We start from the raw sequence: 21,385 nt of genomic DNA on the forward strand, positions 1-21,385 counted from the left end.
AAGCAGAAATAAATCACTGCTGTTTTTAAGCCACCTATTTTGCTGTAAAATCAAATGCTGTAGATGCTGTCAATAGAGCTTAGTTAGTTTTGAACCTGGAGCATTCAGTTAAGACTACTACTGCTGGTCTTGCTAAACAAATCATTCCTTTTGTAAAGTTTTAGCACATCATATATATATTATTATATTGAATTGTCATTAGTTCCATGGTGCTTAACATTTATTACCTTCACTGGAGAAGATGCTCATACAGAACTTCACTAATGCTGCAAAATGTATTTAAAAAGCTCTCTAGAATAAAATATAGATTACAATGTTGTGTAATTTACATATTTTAGAAAATGAGATTATTGTATGTATTAGATATGAAATAGTATAAGTTATCCAATTGAACTGCAAATATAACACTGTGTTTTATTGGCACAACATAGCTCTGTTTTAAGGCTAATTTTACTATGAATTCTCTGAAATACAATGTTTGCACTACAGCTGGAGGTCCTAGCTGGAATGTGAAAGGTGAGAACTGCTGTTCAGCAACCTTCAAAATATCATTAAGCATAAACCTACTTTCATGCGTGCCATACTGTAGTCTTGAGTGACGGGCATTTCTCAGTGGTGCACCTCAGACCCATCCTGGTGTTCATTATCACTGCACTTCCTGAAGGTCTCTCTGACATACCCTGATCATATCAACCAGGGCACATACATGTCTACATACGCAAGTAAATATGTGTGCATAAGGTAGCAGAAGTATCCTAGAACAGGGTAGGTTCATTAGGTAACGTCACTCTAGCAACCTTTATCTTTAGTCCCACCAAAATGTCACTAATGTCATGAAATCCTCCAAAAGTAGTTGACGTTATAGATACAGAACACGGGGGCTAAAAGTCATTAGAGTGATGTGTCCTTTTGATAGTGTGTTGGTCAGAATGACAGTTTTCTATAAGTCATAGGTTTGTGCCATGGTCAATGGTTCCTCTATTTTGGGTTATAAAGTGAACGCACTGTTGATTTAAGGTGACATTTCCTTGCAGAAGGACTGCACATCAAGATCTTCATTGCAAAACTCTTGCAGACAGATCCGGTTGTCCGTTTTCTTCTCACTTTATTAGGAGTTAAATGATGATTTGTGGCGTACTATAGTGCTGCCTCATGAATAAAAAAATGCTTCGCTTACACAGTATTGTAATCAAGGCACCTGCAGGTTGTGCAAACTACCCAGTAAACAAAACATAAGATATTGCTTGCCTGATCTATTTTAGGTATGTGCTGACATGTCTGCCCTAGCTTGAGTTATGAATTATTCTAGGAATTTCCAATGTCTTTGAAGAAAGTGCTAGACTTGAAATGGAAGCTGAAAAAAAAAAAAAAAAAAAAACAGCAGTAGGCCTATATACAGTCTTCTAGGATGCAAAACTATCAACATATTACCAGTGCAACTCTGTAGGTTAGACCAAGTACATTGTCAAAATCCTTGTCTTAATTAGTATTTTGTCTTGTTTTTCCATAAAAATAAACATTCTTATGTTAAACATTCTAAATATTCTTAAAACAAAATATTAATTTAGTTGAGAGCCAAAATTGCATAAGATCTTAGAAATACGTTGAATTAATTTTTCTTAGCGATTATTTTAAGCATGAATTAACAAAATTTAATGAGATCTGAGCTTAAAAGGTTAGTTCACCCCATAATGAAAATTATCCCATGATTTACTCACCCTCAAGTCATCCTAGGTGTATATGACTATCTTCTTCCAGACAAACAAAATCAGAGATATATTTAAAAAATATTTTTGCTCCTTAAAGCTTTATAATTGTTGTGAAGGTGGCTATTTGAATTTATAAAGTTTTAAATATGGATATTTTTCTCACAAAAATGCATTGCTTTGTTTTAAAAGGCCCTTTTTAACCCCCTGGAGCCATATGGGTTATTTTTTATAATGGATGGATGAATTGTTTTGGGCTTCAGAATCTGCCCCCCACCCCTTCACTACCATTATGAAGCTTGGAAGATCAAAGATATTTTTTAATATATCTCTGATTGTGTTTGTCTGAAAGAAAATATACACCTAGGATGGGTGAGTGAATCATGGGATAATTTTTATTTTTGGGTGAACTATCCCTTTAAAAGAATTGTTTTAGATTCTTACACAATTTTGCATTTCAACTTTGTCTTTAAGAATGTTTAAAAAAAAAGAAAAAAGAAAAACAAGATAACACTGAAAAAGAAAAAATTTTTTTGAGGGTGCAGATTACAGTTTGAACTAACTACATTTTAGCATCATGAAAGTGTGGTTTCATAGAACAGAAGCTGTGTTTTTGTTTGGTTTGAGTAGTGGTTTACTTGTATAGTCTAACTAGTGTGCTAGAGATAGTACTAACAGAAAATGTACTGATCATCAGACATATGGTAAGGCATCTCATCATCACACTGTTGTATGATGGTGTGTGTATGTGCGTATATCTGCTGTGGTTCAGTCCCACAGCAGTTCTCTATCAAATTCTCAGCGCATGACATGTGTCCCGGTCCTGAAGGGACACAGCATGCATGTTCATGTGTGCATGCCCGAAACATGTCTCAGATCATTGCTTTTTCTGCCCTCACCATCCTCTGTCACTGCTCTCTCCAGGGACAGGCTACTTAGTACATTTAGCATTTATCTAAACAAATTCTCATGATTTGAGATCTTGTGGAATGGAAGTAAATGTCCAATTCTTTTGAAACATAGATGTTGTTCTTGGAAGCCCTAACCTAAATCCATCAAGCTGTCAGTTCAAACACTCTAGCAAAGAAGTGTCCCCAACTGGGGGTTGTGAAGGGATGGTTGTCTGGGAGAAAAGTGGTGGAGTGGGACACATGCCCCAGTTTTGTCACTTGTGATGGTACAGTGGCTACTTTCTTCCTGTCTTCTAGCATATCACCTTCAGCACGAAGAGACGGACTGGTTTGACAAACCCCGCCAGGGACGCGGTGGACCAGAAGCCGGGCCAGATAGAAGACAGGTAAAGTGATTTTGCCTAGTATGTGTTCCTGGAGTCTTTTATTGGTCCTGGAACAACATCTCTCTCAAAAACATAGATTTAATCATAACAATTATGTGTTGCCTTAAAGATTTTACAATTATAAGTCAAAAACAACGCTGTTTAAGCTCCTACCTTAAATCTCCAGAGTTAAATCAACTCTGCTCAGAGTACTTATGGTCCCTCTCTAAATAGTGTTAAAATAACACTAAAGCAGAGTTAAAGTTAATGAGATAATTAAGCAATTAAGTGATGATTGTGCATTAGTGATGAACACCTGCTGTTAACAAGCAGAATAACTGAAGAAAAGAGAAACACAAGAACTACAACTGACTTCAGTCAAAGCCTTATTAATTGCTTATATCTCATTAACTTTAACTCTGCTTCAGTGTTACTTTAACTCTATTTAGAGAGGGACCATATGTACTCTGAGCAGAGTTGATTTAACTCTGATTGGTTATGAACATGTCCTACTTTAACCACAGTTACCATGCAAACACATGGACATACTGTACTTATCTTTGAAAGAACGCCAAACTACATCTGCATGCACATAGTTATACAAAAGCTCGGTTAGAGCTTCAGGAATTGTTTAATCATTTGCTTCTGTATTGTGTTTTCATTGTTGCAGATAAAAGGCAGCTATTACCCCTTCCCACACACTCGTATCAAACTGCAAAGGGACCCCAAGGACCACAGCATCTCAGGTATGTTTTTGCAGCAATTACTCAACAAGATACACAGCCATAAGTAGTTAATTAGGCCTGCAAACCAAATTACTGGAAGGAAAAGCAAAACAACAATTGTAATCTACCTCGTGGACGATGTATTGATGGAGAGATCACATTTAAAATGATACTGAGATACTCTGATTAGGATCCAATTACTAAGCCATTTATCAGCTAAACTAAACCCTTGTGATTTCAGGGAGAGGGCTGGGAATCAGAGTTGTGGGCGGAAAAGAGATTCCAGGGACCAACGGAGAGATCGGAGCATACATCGCCAAGGTTTCAGCAGGAGGATGTGCCGAGCAAATGGGAAAAGTTGTTGAAGGTAAGAACTTCTATGTTATTCTGTCTGATAACATTAGCAAGTTAAATTCTCTTACAGACGTTCAGGGGTTAATGAAGGGAAAGATGCAATACATAGAAAAGCAAATTCTATTTATATAAAAAGTTTACATAAATGCTGCTTTTGTTCATATGTCAAAAAAAAGCAAACGTCAGCACATTCATTTGTTTAAGCAAACCATATTCTTTCAAAGGAAGAAGTGCCTAATTTCGAATGCCATTTCTCATTTTAACGGGGACACTGTTGTTGCAGTATGATTTCTCTTCTTGTTGACTCTGCTGGCTCAGCATGCTGTGTCAATTTGGATGAGCTCCTCTGAGAGTAGCTCAGCTTCCTGAACATGTTTTTGCTTGTATGATTTTTAGTCTTTCATAACTTGTGATTTTAGAAAATGCTCTTAATATTTCCATTTTTCCTTTATAGTGTCAAAACTTTGGTATATTTGATTTGTTTCATGTCTGAAATATGCAAGCACCAATCTGCTGGTAGATTACACAAGCATCTGTTTTCTATCTTAAGTATGCATTTCCCTTGATATAATATAATAATGTATGCTGCTACAGTGGAAAAAGTGCTAGAGAGCAGATTTAATAGCTGATACCTGTAGCGATATTATTGTTTGGACCAAGAACTGAATGCACAACGCATATGCAGTTCAACAGAGAACCACAAAGTATGAGTGTTTGTAGTGCATACAACAGGGATCTTATTTCAGTAACACACTGGTTAAGTAAGGATTGATCTTTAACCATATTAAAGGGTTAGTTCACCCAAAAACAAAAATTTAGTCATTAATTACTCATCCTCATGTCGTTCCACCCCTGTAAGACCTTCGTTCATCTTCAGAACACAAATTAAGATATTTTTAATAAAATCTGATGGCTCAGTAAGGCCTGCATTGCCAGCAAAATCATTTCCTTTTTCAATGCCCAGAAAGCTATTAAAAACATATTTAAAACAGTTCATGTGACTACAGTGGTTCAACCTTAATATTATAAAGCAACGAGAATACTTTTTGTGCGCCAAAAAACAAACAAAATTAGGGCTTTATTCAACAATATTTAGTGATGGGTGATTTCAAAACACTGCTCCATGAGGCTTTGAAGCTTTCCGAATCTTTTGTTTCAAATCAGTGTGGTTCGAAGCGCCAAAGTAACGTGATTTCAGTAAACGAGGATTCGTTATCATAAGTGTTTCGAAATTTCAATAGTTCACGTGACTTTGGCAGTTTGATACACGCTCCGAACCACTGATTCGAAACAAAAGATTCGTAAAGCTTCGAAGCTTCATGAAGCAGTGTTTTGCCCATCACAGATATTGTTGAATAAAGTCGCAATTTTTTATTTTTATTATTGTTTTTTTTTTTGGTGAACAAAAAGAATTCTCGTCACTTTCTAACATTAAGGTTGAATCACTGTAGTCATGTGAACTGTTTTAAATATGTCTTCTGTAGCTTTCTGGGCATTGAAAAAGGAAATGATCTTTCTGGCAATGCAGACCACAGTGAGCCATCAGAATTGATCAAAAATATCTTAATTTGTGTTCCGAAGATGAACAAAGGTCTTACAAGTGTGGAACGTCATGAAGGTGAATAATTACTGACAGAATTTTCATTTTTGGGTGAAACAACCCTTTAAGAATTAAGTTTCAACTGTAATTTCCTATATGTTGGGATATAGAGCAACATTTTATTTTATGGATATTTTCTAACTTTAAAGCCTTTTTAAATATGATTTTGATTGCTCACTTGTATAGCTTCACAATATTTTCAGCAAATTAAAAAATCTAATTAAGCATGAATCATTTAGATACTTCAAAGATGAAGTTATGATTTTGGCCTAGTGGTAATCTTGCAGCGTAATATGGAGATATGACATAGTTTCTGTATATTTTGAGAGGTTTGTGATTGAAGGGATTGATTGTGTAGTGATGAACAGACATTTGAATGTTGTCCTATTGTTATCAGCCTCTGAAGCACTCCGTATGCAAAAGACCTATCTGAAGACTCGCTTTCATTTGTGTAAGTGCCCGGGGTTTGGCTTGAAGTGGGCTTCAGTTTGCAGTGATGCTTTTAAACTACTTTTTCTCTCTCTCACCTCTGCACTTGTTTTGGTCCCTGATGCTGCAGGACTGTTTTCTTGTAGTGAGTGGAGCGCTCAGGGAAGCATGCTATTGATGAAGTGTGCATGTTTTTATGTTTGTAGGTAATTCAGTGATTGCTTTTCCTGAATTTCCCCTCAGGAATCACAATAGCACATCTACCCGTCTATCTGTGTGTGAATCTATCATAATAGTTTTTGACATGTTTCCCCAATATACAGCACCTTCACTTTTTACACCAAACTTTGGCTCTCAATTTGAGGCTTTTAAAAATAAACATACCGTAGGTGACTTTTATAAACAACTTCTTTCCATAACAACCTGCAGACAGTGTTTACTTTTGGTTAAGACACACTGTGAGAATCTGTTTTTACTATTATAACCTAATAAATGTATTCCACTCACTGTTCCTAATGCCATATGTTGTGTTCCTCAGGAATGCAGGTTCTGGAGTGGAATGGAATCTCTCTGCTGGGAAAGACATACGAAGAGGTGCAAAGCATTATGGGTCAGCAGTATGGAGAGGCAGAAATATGTGTGCGCCTGTAAGTAACAAAGATGTATTCAATGTTCAAGGCTCAGTCTAGTCCACCACACTAACTAAAAAGTACCATGTTAATTTTATTTATTTATTTATTTTTTAATGTGAACAATAGAGTGCCCCAGGGATGACGTGTTTTTGTAGGCAAACCCGGAAGCGAGTTAGCGTTTTAGGACTTCCGGTTCCAATGCCGTAAAGTCTATGGGTTTTTTGAATGGCTTTTTGCTAAATCGCCTGAAATAAGGTCTGTGGTTGACAACAAAGCCTCTAAATACTTTCACGTTTTGATCTATGACATAAAACACACCAGTTATAACCCGCGTGTGATTTTTTTAAACTTTTACTGTGTCTTAAAATCGGCGGTTGCTAACAAATTGCTAAAAGGGACTACTTCCTTTGGCGGGGACTTTAGACGTCATCATGACAAACAGGACATTTGGACAGCATTTCTCATGAAAAAGTGGATAAGATCATAATCAGTGAGCATGTTTTTAAATAGAGTTGTTCTCTAAATAAAGTTTGAGGAAGCTTGGTGGTGGTGATGCTGATCCGCGACCATGGTGTGCTGTAGTCCGTTTATAGCCTACTGTTAGCCTTTTATATCTGAAGACTTTATTTAGGCTTCAAAATCTATAAATGTTGTGTTAACTTGTAAAGATTATCTTGATAGACAAAACGTGTAAGTGTCATAACCCTTTGTTAAACACAGAGCTTATTTTCTGCGATTTTCCAAAAGTCTATGGGAAAAATGCATAGGCTTTCAGTCGAGGGAACCCGTGCGCTGCTAACTTCCGGGTTGGCCTACAAAAACGCGTCATCCCTGGGGCACTCTATTGTAGTACCAATGATTCCACTACTCAAAAGGCTGTATTTATTTGATAAAAAAAAAAAAAAAATACAGTAATTTGATATTTTATTAAAATTGTAATTTATATCATGGTCTATCTGAGTACTTGATTCCAATTGGCTGAAAGGTGTGCATTAAAACTGTTAATCACTGCTCTATATTAATGTGCCTCTTTCACTGAAGCGCACACACACACACACACACACACACACACACACACACACACACACACACACACACACACACACACACACACACACATCACTCGAATTGAATATATTTTAAAATGTAATTTATTCCTGTGATTTTCAGCATCATTACTGCAGTCTTCAGTGCCACATTAACTATCAAATACAGTGGCATGAAAAAGTATGTGAACCCCTTGCAGAATCTGTGAAAATGAGAATTATTTTAATAAAATACGAGGGATAATAAAAAAAATGCGTTATTTTTTGTTTAGTACTGTCCTGAGTAAGATATTTTACATAAAAGATGTTTGCATTTAGTTCACAATACAATCCCTCAGTTGTCCTCAGTGTGAAAAGATAGATCCCAAAATCATTCAGTCACTGCTGGAAAGGGTTCAAATATGCAAAAAATGCTTGAAAACTGATGAATCTGCAGGAGCTGGAGGATTTTTCTGAAGAACAGAGCTCAATTTAACTGCTCAGGACAAACAAGAGACTCATGAAGAACATCACAAAACAAACAAACAGTCATAGATCATCAGGTAACCAAACACAGTATTGAGAATCAATGGTTCACATACTTAAGAATGGGGTTATTTTAATAAATTCAGCTATTGTCTTGTGAACTAAATGCAAACATTTTTTATGTAAAATATCTTACTCAGGACAGTACTAAACAAAAAATAACATGCATTTTTCATTATCCCTCTTATTTTATTAAAATAATTCTCATTTTCACAGATTCTGCAAGGGGTTCACATACTTTTTCATGCCACTGTATGTACTACAGTGCCATGACTGTGCTCTTTAAGCTAATACAGTTGTTTTCTTGTCTTCTTTTTAGAGACCTAAACATGCTCTCCAACACAGAGCACCCACAACAACTGGAGCTCCATTCTCAGTTGAGAGCTGGTGAGTGTCTCTAACATTTTATTTCCCTTCATACTTGCACACTAACTCAGCTTGCTTTAAGGTAAATGAGTCCATTCTGCAAACATCTTGGCCATGCACAGACTCCAAAGTACTTGAAGGGGCATAGACTAAATCTAAAACAAAAAAACATTAGCTAAGTTTAGGTTTCAATTACATATATCAGTGGCATCAAAATGTAGCGTCTTATGGCTAAAAGGGACATTTTCAGATCCAGGTCCAGCTAATATGCATGCATGCATATTTACAAATAAAGCAATTTGCTATTTTAACTGGAAGTTGGGACTTCCTTTCCTACAGCTTTCCTTAGCACTCATTTTAACCCTGGGTTATGAGTCTTCTTACACTCATGACCATGGAGAAGATGTTCATATCGGTCAGTAGGTTGAAAAGGGATTGGTTTTGTGCTATAGCTGTTGTGTGTGTGTGTGTGTGTTGTAGGTGAGCGTCAGCGCTCTCCAGGTGTAGACCCAAAGCAGCTGGCTGCAGAGCTGCAGAAGGTGTCCCAACAGCAGGCTCCTGGCTCTGTGTTGTCTGCTCTGGAGAGAGCGGGACACTTGCACTCTGGCGCCGGATCTGCCGCTTCTAGTGGGGTCCCCAGCCCAGGGCAACCCGGGTCCCCTTCCGTCAACAAGAAGCGTCATAGTAGCAAGGTACTGTATGTGTAAATGTGTGCAGGAAGGTGCATCTGCATGTGCCTCTTACTATATATTGAGTATATATACTGTATCGAATGTTGTGTATGCATAAGGAAGTGCAAAATAGTTTTTTTAGGCATTTATTTTCCATTATTTTGTTTTTCAGTCAGCAGAGGTTCTGAAGCCACAACCGCATCCAATCACTGGTGAAATACAAGTAAGTCTGTGCAATTTTACATGTACTGTACAAGACAATTCTAAAGTTAATTTGATTTATATGGTTATGTTTTGACTGTGTTTACATCATTGTAAGCCAGTCATTACTGCCATTTCCAGATATTTGAATATGGCAGCCAGCTGTATTAATTACAATTTGGCAACATGTAAACAGTTTTGGAATATCTTTAAAGGTGCAATATGTAAGATTTTTGCAGTAAAATGTCCAAAAACTACTAGACCAGTGTTATATATTTTGTTCACTTGAGTATTTACAATATCCCAAAGGTTTCCAACTATTTGTAAATCGTGAGAAAATTGCAATTTTAACCAAGGCTCTGGGACGTGTGAGGAGTCGCCTGTCAATTGCATCATACCCGTGTTAACCCTCGGTCTGCCTCGGTTTACGGTTTTATTTTGTAGAAACCATGGAAACACCAAAGACGCTTTAATATAATACACGTTTTGACGACAAGGGAACAACTGTTTTGATATATTTATAGACAGAAAACTAATTGTTGTTATATAGCTCAACACGTTATAAATTATTATAATGCTTTACCATGCCTCAGAGAAAAACACTATTTTATGAAGTTGCTAACATAGCATAATTAGATGCAGCTTTATTTTTAGTAACAGTAATACAGCATTTTCTCCATCATACAATGTTTTAAAATGAATTGCATGCCATTTATCAACACAAGCCATCCAGCATTTAATATGATATTCTAAAATTGATCTATTTTACTGCAGTGTGTCATACAGCAGCCACCAAGCGAATGCACAGAGTAACATTGTAACATTTTCAACACACTCAAATGTATCTAATGTGATAAACAGAGCTGCGTTACCTCTGTTACAACAGAGACACCGGAAGCAGAGATAAAAGCAGTTGGGTTGTTTATTGTGACAATCAGCAGAGCAAACAGGTAAGTGAATGGTGATAATGAAGGTCTTGGAGGTGAATGAGAGGTAATACTGTCCTTATTCTTTGTATTGCAGGTGATGGTGGAAGGAGACGCTGGAGATGGCTGACTGGAACACTCACACACACAAGCAGGTAGGAACACGAGGAGTACTGGAGACAATGGAGACGAAGGAGATGATGTAGACAGGTAAGTATCGTTTTGAGAGTCCTTGAGGTAAGTGAACAACGAGGTGTATCACGAACGAGACCGGACAATGTGTGTGTGTGAGTGTGGGGTTCTTATAGTGGGACTGATGACTGTGGTGATGAGCTGCAGATGGCGGTGATTAGAATTCCGGTGATTGAGTGCGCGGGTAAGGGAGTGAGGTGGAACCTGACGTGTCTGTGACAGTACCCCCCCTCCCACGGCCCGCTCCTGAGGGCCGAGGACCCCGACGTCGTGGTGGTCGTCCTCGAGGTCGTGGGGCAGGTCTGTCCGGGTGGTTGGTGTGGAAAGTCTGTAACAGAGTAGGATCAAGGATATCATTCTTAGGGACCCATGAGCGTTCTTCGGGACCGTAGCCTTCCCAATCCACCAGATATTCTAAGAGACCACCACGGCGCCGGGAGTCCAGGATCTCTCGAACCTCGTAGGCAGTCCCATCGTCCAGGATGAGTGGAAGGGGGGGCTCGACGGCTGCCACGTCAGGTTCTGTGGAAGGAAGAACAGAAGGGTGGTGAGGTTTTAGGAGTGACACATGGAAGGTTGGATGAATTCTTTTATATTGTGCAGGAAGTTGTAACCGGTAGGTGACGGGGTTGATCTGTCGGAGGATGGTGAAATGGCCAATGAAGCGGGGACTCAGCTTCTTGCAGGGCAGGCGCATCCTGATGTCTCTGGTGGACAGCCAGACCTTCTGCCCCGGTTGGTAGTTAGGAGCGTGGGAGCGCCGAAGGTCGGCTGTCATCCTGCGCCTGCGCAGGGCTCTCTGCAGCTGGTGATGAGCTGAGTCCCATACCCTCTCGCTCTCCCGGAACCAGTAGTCGACCGCTGGCACGTTGGAGGGTTCCCCGTCCCAGGGGAACAGTGGGGGCTGGAAGCCGAGCACGCATTGAAAAGGTGTTAATCCTGTTGTAGCTTGACGGAGGGAGCTCTGGGCGTACTCGGCCCAGCCCAGGTACTGGTTCCAGGAGTCCTGGTGGCCATGACAGAAGGTACGCAGGAAGCGCCCAATCTCCTGGATCTTCCGTTCCGTCTGCCCGTTCGACTGAGGATGGTATCCAGACGATAGGCTGACGGTCACACCCAGGAGGGAGAAGAACGCCTTCCAGACTCGAGAGATAAATTGGGGTCCTCTATCAGAGACTATGTCTTCGGGGATTCCATAATGACGGAAGACATGGTTGAACATTAGTTCTGCTGTGGCCATGGCAGTGGGTAGACCTTCCAGGGGGATCAGACGGCAGGCTTTGGAGAAACGGTCTACGACTACTAGAATACAGGTGTGACCATCAGATTCTGGGAGGTCGGTAACGAAGTCTACTCCCAGGTGTGACCAGGGTCTCTCAGGAACGGGCAGAGGATTGAGCTTGCCGGTTGGAAGATGGCGTGGGCTCTTGGAGATGGCGCACTCCCTGCAGCCCTGCACGTACCTTCTGACGTCGCTGGCCATGTTTGGCCACCAGAAGCGCTGTTTGAGCAGCGAGAGGGTCTCATTGACCCCCGGGTGACCAGTGCCAAGTGATGAGTGAACGGAGTGCAGGAGTGGAGTGCGTCGTGTCCTGGTGATGTAACGCAAGCCTTGGGGACAACCCGGCGGAGTGCGTGAGGAGGCATTGGAGGAGGGTAAGGTCTCTTCCGACCATTCGATGGGGCTCATGAAGAGAGACTCGGGCAGGATAGTTTCAGGGTCATCATTCTTCTCCTCGGGAGCGTGGAGACGTGAGAGAGCATCGGCCTTGAGGTTCTTCGACCCAGGGCGGTATGAGATGGTGAAGTTAAATCTTGAGAAGAACATTGCCCATCTGGCTTGACGTGGGTTGAGTCGTTTGGCCGCTTTCAGATACTCAAGGTTTTTATGGTCAGTAAGAACTTGGAAAGGGTGGTTAGCTCCCTCCAACCAATGCCTCCACTCCTCAAGGGCGAGCTTGACAGCCAGGAGTTCACGGTCCCCGATGTCGTAGTTTACCTCCGCCGGGTTGAGCTTGCGGGAGAAGAAGGCGCATGGATGGAGCCTACTTGGATTCCCCTGCTGCTGTGAGAGGACCGCTCCCACTCCGGTGGTGGAGGCGTCCACCTCCACGACGAATGGTAACTCTGGATTGGGGTGGACGAGGAGGGGAGCGGTGGTGAAGGCTTTCTTGAGGGTCTCAAAAGCTTCAGTGGCAGGCTGGGACCAGGACAGAGACTTGGGCTGTTTACGGAGCAGGTTGGTGAGTGGGCTGACGATGGTGCTGTAATTTTTGATGAAGCGACGGTAGAAATTGGAGAAGCCGAGGAAACGTTGGAGTTCTTTAATGGTAGTGGGAGTTGGCCAGTTCTGGATGGCGGAAACCTTCCCCTCGTCCATCCTGATGCCACTGTGGTCAATCACATATCCCAGGAAGTGGACAGAGGACTGATGGAAGGTACACTTCTCTGCTTTTAGGAAGAGTTGGAACTGCCGTAAGCGCTTGAGGACCTCCGCAACGTGGTGGCGATGTTCGGCCAAGCTCCGGGAGTAGATGAGTATGTCATCAATATACACCAGAACGAACTTGTGGAGGAACTCCCGGAGCACCTCATGGATGAAATCCTGGAATACGGAGGGGGCGTTGACCAGGCCATACGGCATCACGAGATATTCATAGTGGCCGGTGGGCGTGACGAAGGCGGTCTTCCACTCGTCCCCCTCGCGTATCCGGATGAGGTTATACGCGCTGCGGAGGTCCAGCTTGGTGAACACAGTGGCACCGCGGAGATGTTCCAGGGCCGCTGGGACGAGGGGAAGTGGATACCTGAATTTCACGGTAATCTTGTTCAGTGAGCGATAATCGATACAGGGCCGCAAGCCTCCGTCCTTCTTGGCCACGAAGAAGAAGCTTGAAGCAGCAGGGGAAGTAGACGGGCGGATGTATCCTTGGTTAAGGGCCTCTTTAATATATTCCTCCATGGCCTTCTCCTCCGGTACAGATAGGGGGTAAATGCGTCCCCTAGGCACTGGCTCACCCGGTAACAGATCGATGGCGCAGTCCCATGGCCGGTGTGGAGGAAGCTTGGAGGCGCGTTGCGGGCAGAAGACGTCACTGAAGGGGGCGTAGTCGGGTGGAACATCGACGGAGCGTTTTTCCACAGGACTTTCGATGGAGGTAGCGTTCACGGAGATATTCTTGGAGAGAGGAGATCTTGGAACAGGAAGTTCTGGGAAACAGCTGGAGAAGCAGTGGTCGCCCCACTTCAGGACTTCGCCCGTGCGCCAGGAGATGGTGGGATTGTGGAGTTCCAACCACGGGCGCCCTAGAACCACGTCAGCGGTGGATTCCTCCAGAACCAGCAGATGGATGGTCTCAGAGTGGAAGATACCCACTTGCAGTAGAAGGGGACCAGTAACGCGACGAACCATCTTTCGGCTTAGGGGTTTGCCCGTGATGGAGTGGACCTGGTAGTTAATCGGAGAAGGCGAGGTCTTGAGCCCGAGGTGTCGACAGAGGGCGCCGGAGATGAAGTTTCCTGCTGACCCTGAATCGAGGAGCGCCACCACTGGAACGGAAGCATTAGCAGCAGTAAGGTTTACGATAGTAGTGAGTGGTTTCATCTTTTGGATTGAAGGAATGATAGCACTCACCACAGGTCGAGGAGGACGGATTGGGCATGTGGAGATGACATGCCCAGGGGATCCACAGTACAAGCAAAGATTCAGGGTCAGCCTTCTCCGCCTTTCTGCTGGAGACAAACGTGAGTTATCCACTTGCATGGGTTCGGTGGCTGGTTCTGGGGAGCTGACGGGTTCGGACCGACGGAGGAGGGTGGTGGTCAGTGGTTGGCCCTGGTGCTCAAGGAGACACGACTGCATACGAGAACCCACACGGATGGCGAGTTGGATGAATTGTTCGAGTCCCATGGAGTCCTCGTATGCAGCGAGATGCAACCGCACATTAGGCTCCAAACCTTGTCGAAAGGTGGTGATGAGGGCTTGTTCATTCCAGCCGCTGGTTGCGGCGAGCGTTCTGAACTGCAAGGCATAATCGTTAACAGTCTGGTTTCCTTGTTTTAAATTGTACAGTTTCTCACCAGTAGAAGAATCAGCCAAAGGTCTTCCGAAGACTTCTCTGAAGTGGGAGACGAACGCTGGATAGGATTTAACGACTGAGCCCTTTTGAGTCCAGAGGGAATCCGCCCATTGAAGGGCCTTACCTTGCAGTTGGGAGATTATGAACGCTATCTTCGCCGTTTCGGTGGGATAGAGGTGCGGCTGCATCTCCAGGACCAACTCGCACTGAAGAAGGAATCCGCTGCAATCCTCCGCCGATCCTGAGTAGGGCGCTGGTTTGGCCATGGGACTGGCGGTGTAAACAGGTGAAGCAGCGGTGACAGTGGATGCGGAAGTGGCAGCGGTGAGGGGTCCTGGCGACGGTGACTGTGGTTGAGGGGTGAGTGCTCGGCGCAATGCGTCCACGAGCTCTTGAAAAGGGTCATGGTAGCTCATGCTGATGTATGGCTGTTAAGGTCCGGTCTTCTGTTACAACAGAGACACCGGAAGCAGAGATAAAAGCAGTTGGGTTGTTTATTGAGACAATCAGCAGAGCAAACAGGTAAGTGAATGGTGATAATGAAGGTCTTGGAGGTGAATGAGAGGTAATACTGTCCTTATTCTTTGTATTGCAGGTGATGGTGGAAGGAGACGCTGGAGATGGCTGACTGGAACACTCACACACACAAGCAGGTAGGAACACGAGGAGTACTGGAGACAATGGAGACGAAGGAGATGATGTAGACAGGTAAGTATCGTTTTGAGAGTCCTTGAGGTAAGTGAACAACGAGGTGTATCACGAACGAGACCGGACAATGTGTGTGTGTGAGTGTGGGGTTCTTATAGTGGGACTGATGACTGTGGTGATGAGCTGCAGGTGGCGGTGATTAGAATTCCGGTGATTGAGTGCGCGGGTAAGGGAGTGAGGTGGAACCTGACGTGTCTGTGACAACCTCATACTCATGACCGGAAAAGCGGAAACAGTGCCGGCGACTGTGGCATAATAAAAGTTCCGCTGCTCGTGAGGCGTGTGTTGCGCAATCGCTCCAGCTCCTCGTTCAGCTCCCACAACACTCGGTCCTGCTCTGCTTCATACTACAATAACGTTAATAATCGCATCCATGAACATGATTTCTTCCCGAGTCCTATCCCTATTATTTTGCGCCGTCCGTTGAGGTGAAGACCACATGTCCCAAGATTTTGCGCCCAAACTTGGCGTCATCAAACTACGCCTTTGTTTTAAATAGGCCTCTAGCAACCTCTAGTGGACATAAATCCTACATACTGCACCCTTAATACATTTTAATTATTTTTTTAATATCAAAGCATAAATAATTGTGTAAAATGAGATCAGATTTTTTGTGGAAACACAAATATTTTGCTCTTCATACTTTTGCCTGTTACTGTTAAAGGGAGGGTAGACAATATTTTTCATTTTTAAACTCTTCATATCCTGATAGCAATCAAAACGTTATGTCATAGTTACCGTGATTATGGGTTGGCAACCCCATGACATTCTACTCGGAGCTAGTCTGGCTATCACCAGACCAAGCTCAATTTAAAATTGAACATTGGTTTGGGGAGTTTGCTATGCATTTCCTACTGCACAAGAGGCGTGATCAACGAGCATTAGTCATGCAATTGGATAGTCCTTCAACCAATCAGATCAACGATCCGGGTGACGTACTTTGCAGAGCAATGCGAAAACTCCAGAGAGGTTTACCGTGTCTCAATCAGCATCGAGTGATTTTTGCAGGTTGTGCAAATAAACATGAAAGTGATCGGTATTTACACCCACTCGAGCAATTTGTTTGCTAACTAAAGAAGTCATTCAGCATCGTCGAGAGGTTAAAAGGCGACTCTGATACTGTTCTGGTTCAGTGTATGAACGCGGAATATAGCCGCCCTAAACTACGTCATTGTCATGACAACCAAAAAGAATTCCAGTCAGCTCAGGCGGCGCGAGATTCAAGAAGCAGGGAGACGAAACATATAGAGCAAATAATAAAAATATTGTCTACCATCAAGGGGTTTTGAAGTAAGAGTCCTGTACTCACATCGTGAAGCAAACCACCAAAATAACAGCAGAGAATCATTGTGCGTCATTAATCGGCGTTTGTAATCTTCCTAAGAAGAGACTGTCGGATCAACGCTCTGCTACATTTCTCTCAGATAAGGTAAATGCTTAACACAATCGGCGTCACTGTGATTGTGCATTGTTATTTTGGAGTGACGGTTGTGCGAGAGACGGGTAGATCAGATAGAGTTTGAAAGCTGCTTGCCGTCGTTTCTCTATCGTCATCGTGTTATACCCGCCAATAGCGAGCAAGGTGGATAAGCCCGTCTGTGATTGGTTCCCGCAAAAGTGTAACAGTGCAGCAGAAGTGAATGCACGGGTTCCCATTCAGTCGGTCACGTTCGACGTACGTCGGACAGACCGACGAATAGGAATCTCGCTAGAGAGGCCAATCTACTTCGAGTGTAACTAAACGAGCCAATGCACATTGGCATGCAATCATATGCATCAGCTGCTCGCCTCGCAGCGCGGGTATATAATGAGCAGCAGGTGCGTTGCATCTTCAGCTTTTCGCTTCGGAGCCGAACGGTGTTTGTTCCTGTTCTCTGCAAGCGAGTGTCTGCTAGAAGACGAGTCAAGCTTTTGGTTGAACTTCTCTTTTTTTCCGAGTGCGGGCGAACAGCACAGCAGCGGGGTCGAGGTCCTCTCTGTTTCGTTTGCCGTTTTTGAGCAAATAGCTGTTTGACAACGTCAGAAGGCTGTTCTCACGGCCGGTACGGTGCGCTTTTGAGCGCTGAAAAGCCGTTTTTACGGCTGGTAAGAGTGAGCGCCTTCAAAGAGAGAGAAAGCACATGACAGGCTGCACACAATCCCTGTCTGTGTTGCGGTGGCCGTTCCCCTGCGTGCTTCAGCACTTCTAAAAGAGTAAAGTCCCTGAAAGAGCTTACACAAGTAGATTTGCGTCTTTTTAAAGACGACATCCTACTTGTGTTTCTGGATGCGATCGTTCCTGTCCTCACTGACGGCCACGATCACCGTTTCGCATGTCTGGGCGCGTGCTGAAATGATGTTCGTGGGTGTTCATGCTTTCATATGAGAACATGATCACGTCGACACGCCGGTCGTGACTCTTCTTTCTCCGGGAAGCTTGAGTCCCCTCTGTTGTTGGCCAGCTGCCGCTTGTGTGTAAAAGCACAGCCGCGGCTCTGCCCGACACTCTGGGAGACCGCGGAGATCAGCGAGAGCAAACCTCTCGCTCCTCTGCGTGTCGTGTGCCGTCGAGCTGCCGGGCTGCAGCGCGGGTTGTCACGGCAACCCAGCGCTCGCTCGGCGCTCTAGATGCGCGGTTCCCTTGCGTAATCTCCATTGTAGCGCCCTCTCTGGTGCACCAGAAGAGGTCTACTTTGCTGATATGGCTTGGGTGACATGAGGTTGAGGGGTTCCTTCGGGGAACCAACCCCCTAGGGCCCCTCCCTCTCTTGCGCATTGCAAGCTGTGCAGTTTCTGGATTGGATTGCTGGTCCTTTTCATAGGGGAACCTAGCATTTCATTCAGAGCTCCAGCTGAGGGACAGACGTCGATTGCAGCATCGGAGAGAGTGCTGTTATGCTCTGGAAATGAGGGTGACGCTGCCCACTGTAATGGTGTGTGCTTATGCTGACTCAGATTCAGAGTTTACAGCCATGCTTTCCTGGGTCTTCCAGATGTGCATGGAAAACTTGGCAGTATGGGGGTATATTGGTGCCATAAATATGGAATGCCAAAGGTGCCAATCTGCATAAGTTTTTCCTCTCTCACTACCCTCTTGGATGGGGTGGCTGTACACAGACCACACCCACCCTGCATGTGAGGCCAAGGCACTCTTTTTGCATGAGGGTAGTTCTGTGCTGGGGTTGAGCTGCGCTTGTTGACTAACCGTGATCAAAGTCACGGCGCAGGCCCTCAGCCAGACGATGTCCACCTCCGTGGTCCAGAAGTGCCCCCTGGCTTACCTTGTGAGGTGTGAGAGGTTGTCAAGCTAAATGCTTTCTCAATGCTCCCATCTTACGAGGTGGCCTTTCGGTGACACTGTCGAGGACTGAGCCCAGCGGTTCTCCTCAGTTAGTAGCGGATAGGGGAGCTTCCCATGACAAACCATTGAGTTCCTCTTGGGCCGCCCCTCAGTCTGCTCGTCGCCAAGGGTGTCGTCCCCTGCAAGAAACTCCGGCCCAGCAGGCTCTGCTGTATCCATTGCGGGGAGATGACGCCTCCCGTCTCTGCAGCTGTTTAACTGGTTGGTGAGAATCACCCCTGAGACGGGCGACCTAGAGATGGGTGGGGCTGCTCTTCCACCCCTGGAGGAGGGCCAGGTGGTAAATCCTTTATTGGGTTTGTTTCTGTTCCGCCACTGACCCAAGAGAGGCAGCGGTACCCAAATTTTAAAGAGCAGTTCCTCCATTTCCAGGTCTGAAGAGGGTTTGGAGAGCAGTGGGAGGAGAAAAACCTCACCACTCTCATCCCCCTCTTCTGTCACCAGCGGACAGCAGCGAGCAGCGGGCAGCCAAAGCCTCGACTGCTCCCTCTGTCCATCCGTGGAGCCAGGTAAGTGTTGCCTAGCACACTGTGACGCCGCTTCGGGCCGCCTCACAAAGAGAGCCCCCCGAGCCGCGTCCCTGTGTTCCACCTCGCTGCCCTGCTGCGGGTACACCAGCGGTCCCTTTGGTCCTGCTTGTACGGTCTCTGCGAGCCGGGTTAGCGCTCCCCAGTCCGTCTCGTTGGCTCCTTCGGACCATCAGGGTCGGCTTTGCGATTCAGTTCGCCCGGCTCCCCCCCCCAAGTTCAGGGACGTCCTCTTCACTACAGTGAAAGATGCCGATGCCCCTGTCCTGCGTGCGGAGATCGCAGTCCTACTGGCGAAGGACGCGATAGAGCCGGTCCCTCCAGCCGATTTGAGGTCGGGGTTCTATAGCCCCTACTTCATTGTACCCAGGAAAAGCGGCGGGTTACGACCGATCTTGGACCTGCGAGTTTTGAATCGGAGCCTCCACAAGCTACCATTCAAAATGCTCACGCAGAAACGCATTTTCGAGTGCATCCGTCCCCGAGATTGGTTTGCAGCGATTGACCTGAAGGACGCGTACTTCCATGTTTCAATTCTTCCGCGACACAGGCCATTCCTGAGATTCGCGTTCGAAGGTCGAGCATATCAGTACAGAGTCCTACCCTTCGGGCTGGCCCTGTCTCCCCGCGTCTTCACGAAAGTCGTGGAGGGAGCCCTTGTTCCCATGAGAGAACGGGGTGTTCGCATTCTCAACTATCTCGATGACTGGCTCATTCTAGCACAGTCCCGGGATCAGTTGTGCAAACACAGGGATTTGGTGCTCAGACACCTCAGCCAGTTGGGGCTTCAGGTCAACTGGGAAAAGAGCAAACTCGCCCCGGTGCAGAGGATCTCTTTTCTCGGTATGGAGTTGGATTCGGTCGAGCAGATAGCACGCCTCACAGAGGAACGTGCTCGGTCAGTGTTGAACTGCCTGAATACATTCAATGGCAGGACAGCGGTCCCACTGAAGTTCTTTCAGAGGCTCCTGGGGCATATGGCGGCTGCTGCGGCTGTAACACCGCTCGGTCTGCTTCATATGAGACCGCTTCAGCACTGGCTTCACGGCCGAGTCCCGAGATGGGCGTGGCAGCGCGGCACATTCCGGGTGCCAATCACTCAGGAGTGCCGCCTAACCTTCAGTCCGTGGTCGGACCCCTTGTTTCTTCGGGCAGGAGTGCCCCTAGAACAGGTGTCCCGGCATGCTGTGGTGTTCACAGATGCTTCTGCCACCGGCTGGGGTGCCACGTAATACGGGCATGCAGTCTCAGGGGTTTGGACGGGACCCCATCTGCATTGGCACATCAATTGCCTCGAGTTGCTGGCAGTACGCCTTGCTCTGAGCCGCCTCAAAGGCCTGCTTCAGGGCAAGCATGTACTGGTCCGTATGGACAACACTGCGACCGTTGCGTACATCGACCGTCAAGGTGGTCTACGCTCCCGTCGCATGTCACAACTCGCCCGCCATCTCCTCCTGTGGAGTCGGAAGCATCTGAGGTCGCTTCGCGCCATTCATGTCTCCGGTGTGCTCAACCGTGTGGCCGACGAGCTATCACGAGCTGCGCTGCCAGGAGAGTGGCGACTCCACCCCCAGGTGGTTCAGCTGATCTGGAGAGAATTCGGAAAGGCTCAGGTAGACCTGTTTGCCTCACCAGAAACCTCCCACTGCCAGTTGTTTTACTCTCTGACCGAGGGGACACTCGGGACAGATGCACTGGCTCACAGCTGGCCCCGGGGCCTGCGCAAATATGCGTTTCCCCCAGTGAGCCTACTTGCACAGACCCTGTGCAAAGTCAGGGAGGACGAGGAGCAGGTCTTGTTAGTTGCGCCTTACTGGTCCAACCGGACCTGGTTCCCAGAACTCTCACTCCTCGCGACAGCCCCTCCCTGGCCCATCCCTCTGAGGAAAGACCTTCTTTCTCAGAGACGGGGCACTCTTTGGCACCCGCGTCCAGACCTCTGGAAACTCCATGTCTGGTCCCTTGGACGGGATGCGGAGGTTCTAGGTGACTTACCCCCTGAGGTACTTAACACCATCACTTCGGCACGTGCACTGTCTACGTGACGTGCTTACGCCTCCAAAGTGGAACCTGTTCGTCGAG

General features: G+C 45.4%; 1 protein-coding gene across 1 annotated transcript in view; it reads left to right on the forward strand.

Annotated features, from left to right (window-relative positions):
* pclob (piccolo presynaptic cytomatrix protein b) overlaps window positions 1–21,385 on the forward strand; it is a 103,163-nt gene that overhangs the window by 64,420 nt on the left and 17,358 nt on the right. Inside the window, exons 20-25 of the mRNA XM_067389386.1 lie at window positions 3,653–3,728; window positions 3,949–4,074; window positions 6,629–6,737; window positions 8,613–8,680; window positions 9,140–9,351; window positions 9,503–9,553. Of these exons, the coding sequence (XP_067245487.1) occupies window positions 3,653–3,728; window positions 3,949–4,074; window positions 6,629–6,737; window positions 8,613–8,680; window positions 9,140–9,351; window positions 9,503–9,553 (642 nt within the window). The remainder of the gene's footprint in view (window positions 1–3,652; window positions 3,729–3,948; window positions 4,075–6,628; window positions 6,738–8,612; window positions 8,681–9,139; window positions 9,352–9,502; window positions 9,554–21,385) is intronic.

The sequence above is a fragment of the Chanodichthys erythropterus genome, chromosome 7 (assembly GCF_024489055.1).
Source record: "Chanodichthys erythropterus isolate Z2021 chromosome 7, ASM2448905v1, whole genome shotgun sequence".
In the NCBI taxonomy this organism is placed as follows: Eukaryota; Metazoa; Chordata; class Actinopteri; order Cypriniformes; family Xenocyprididae; genus Chanodichthys; species Chanodichthys erythropterus.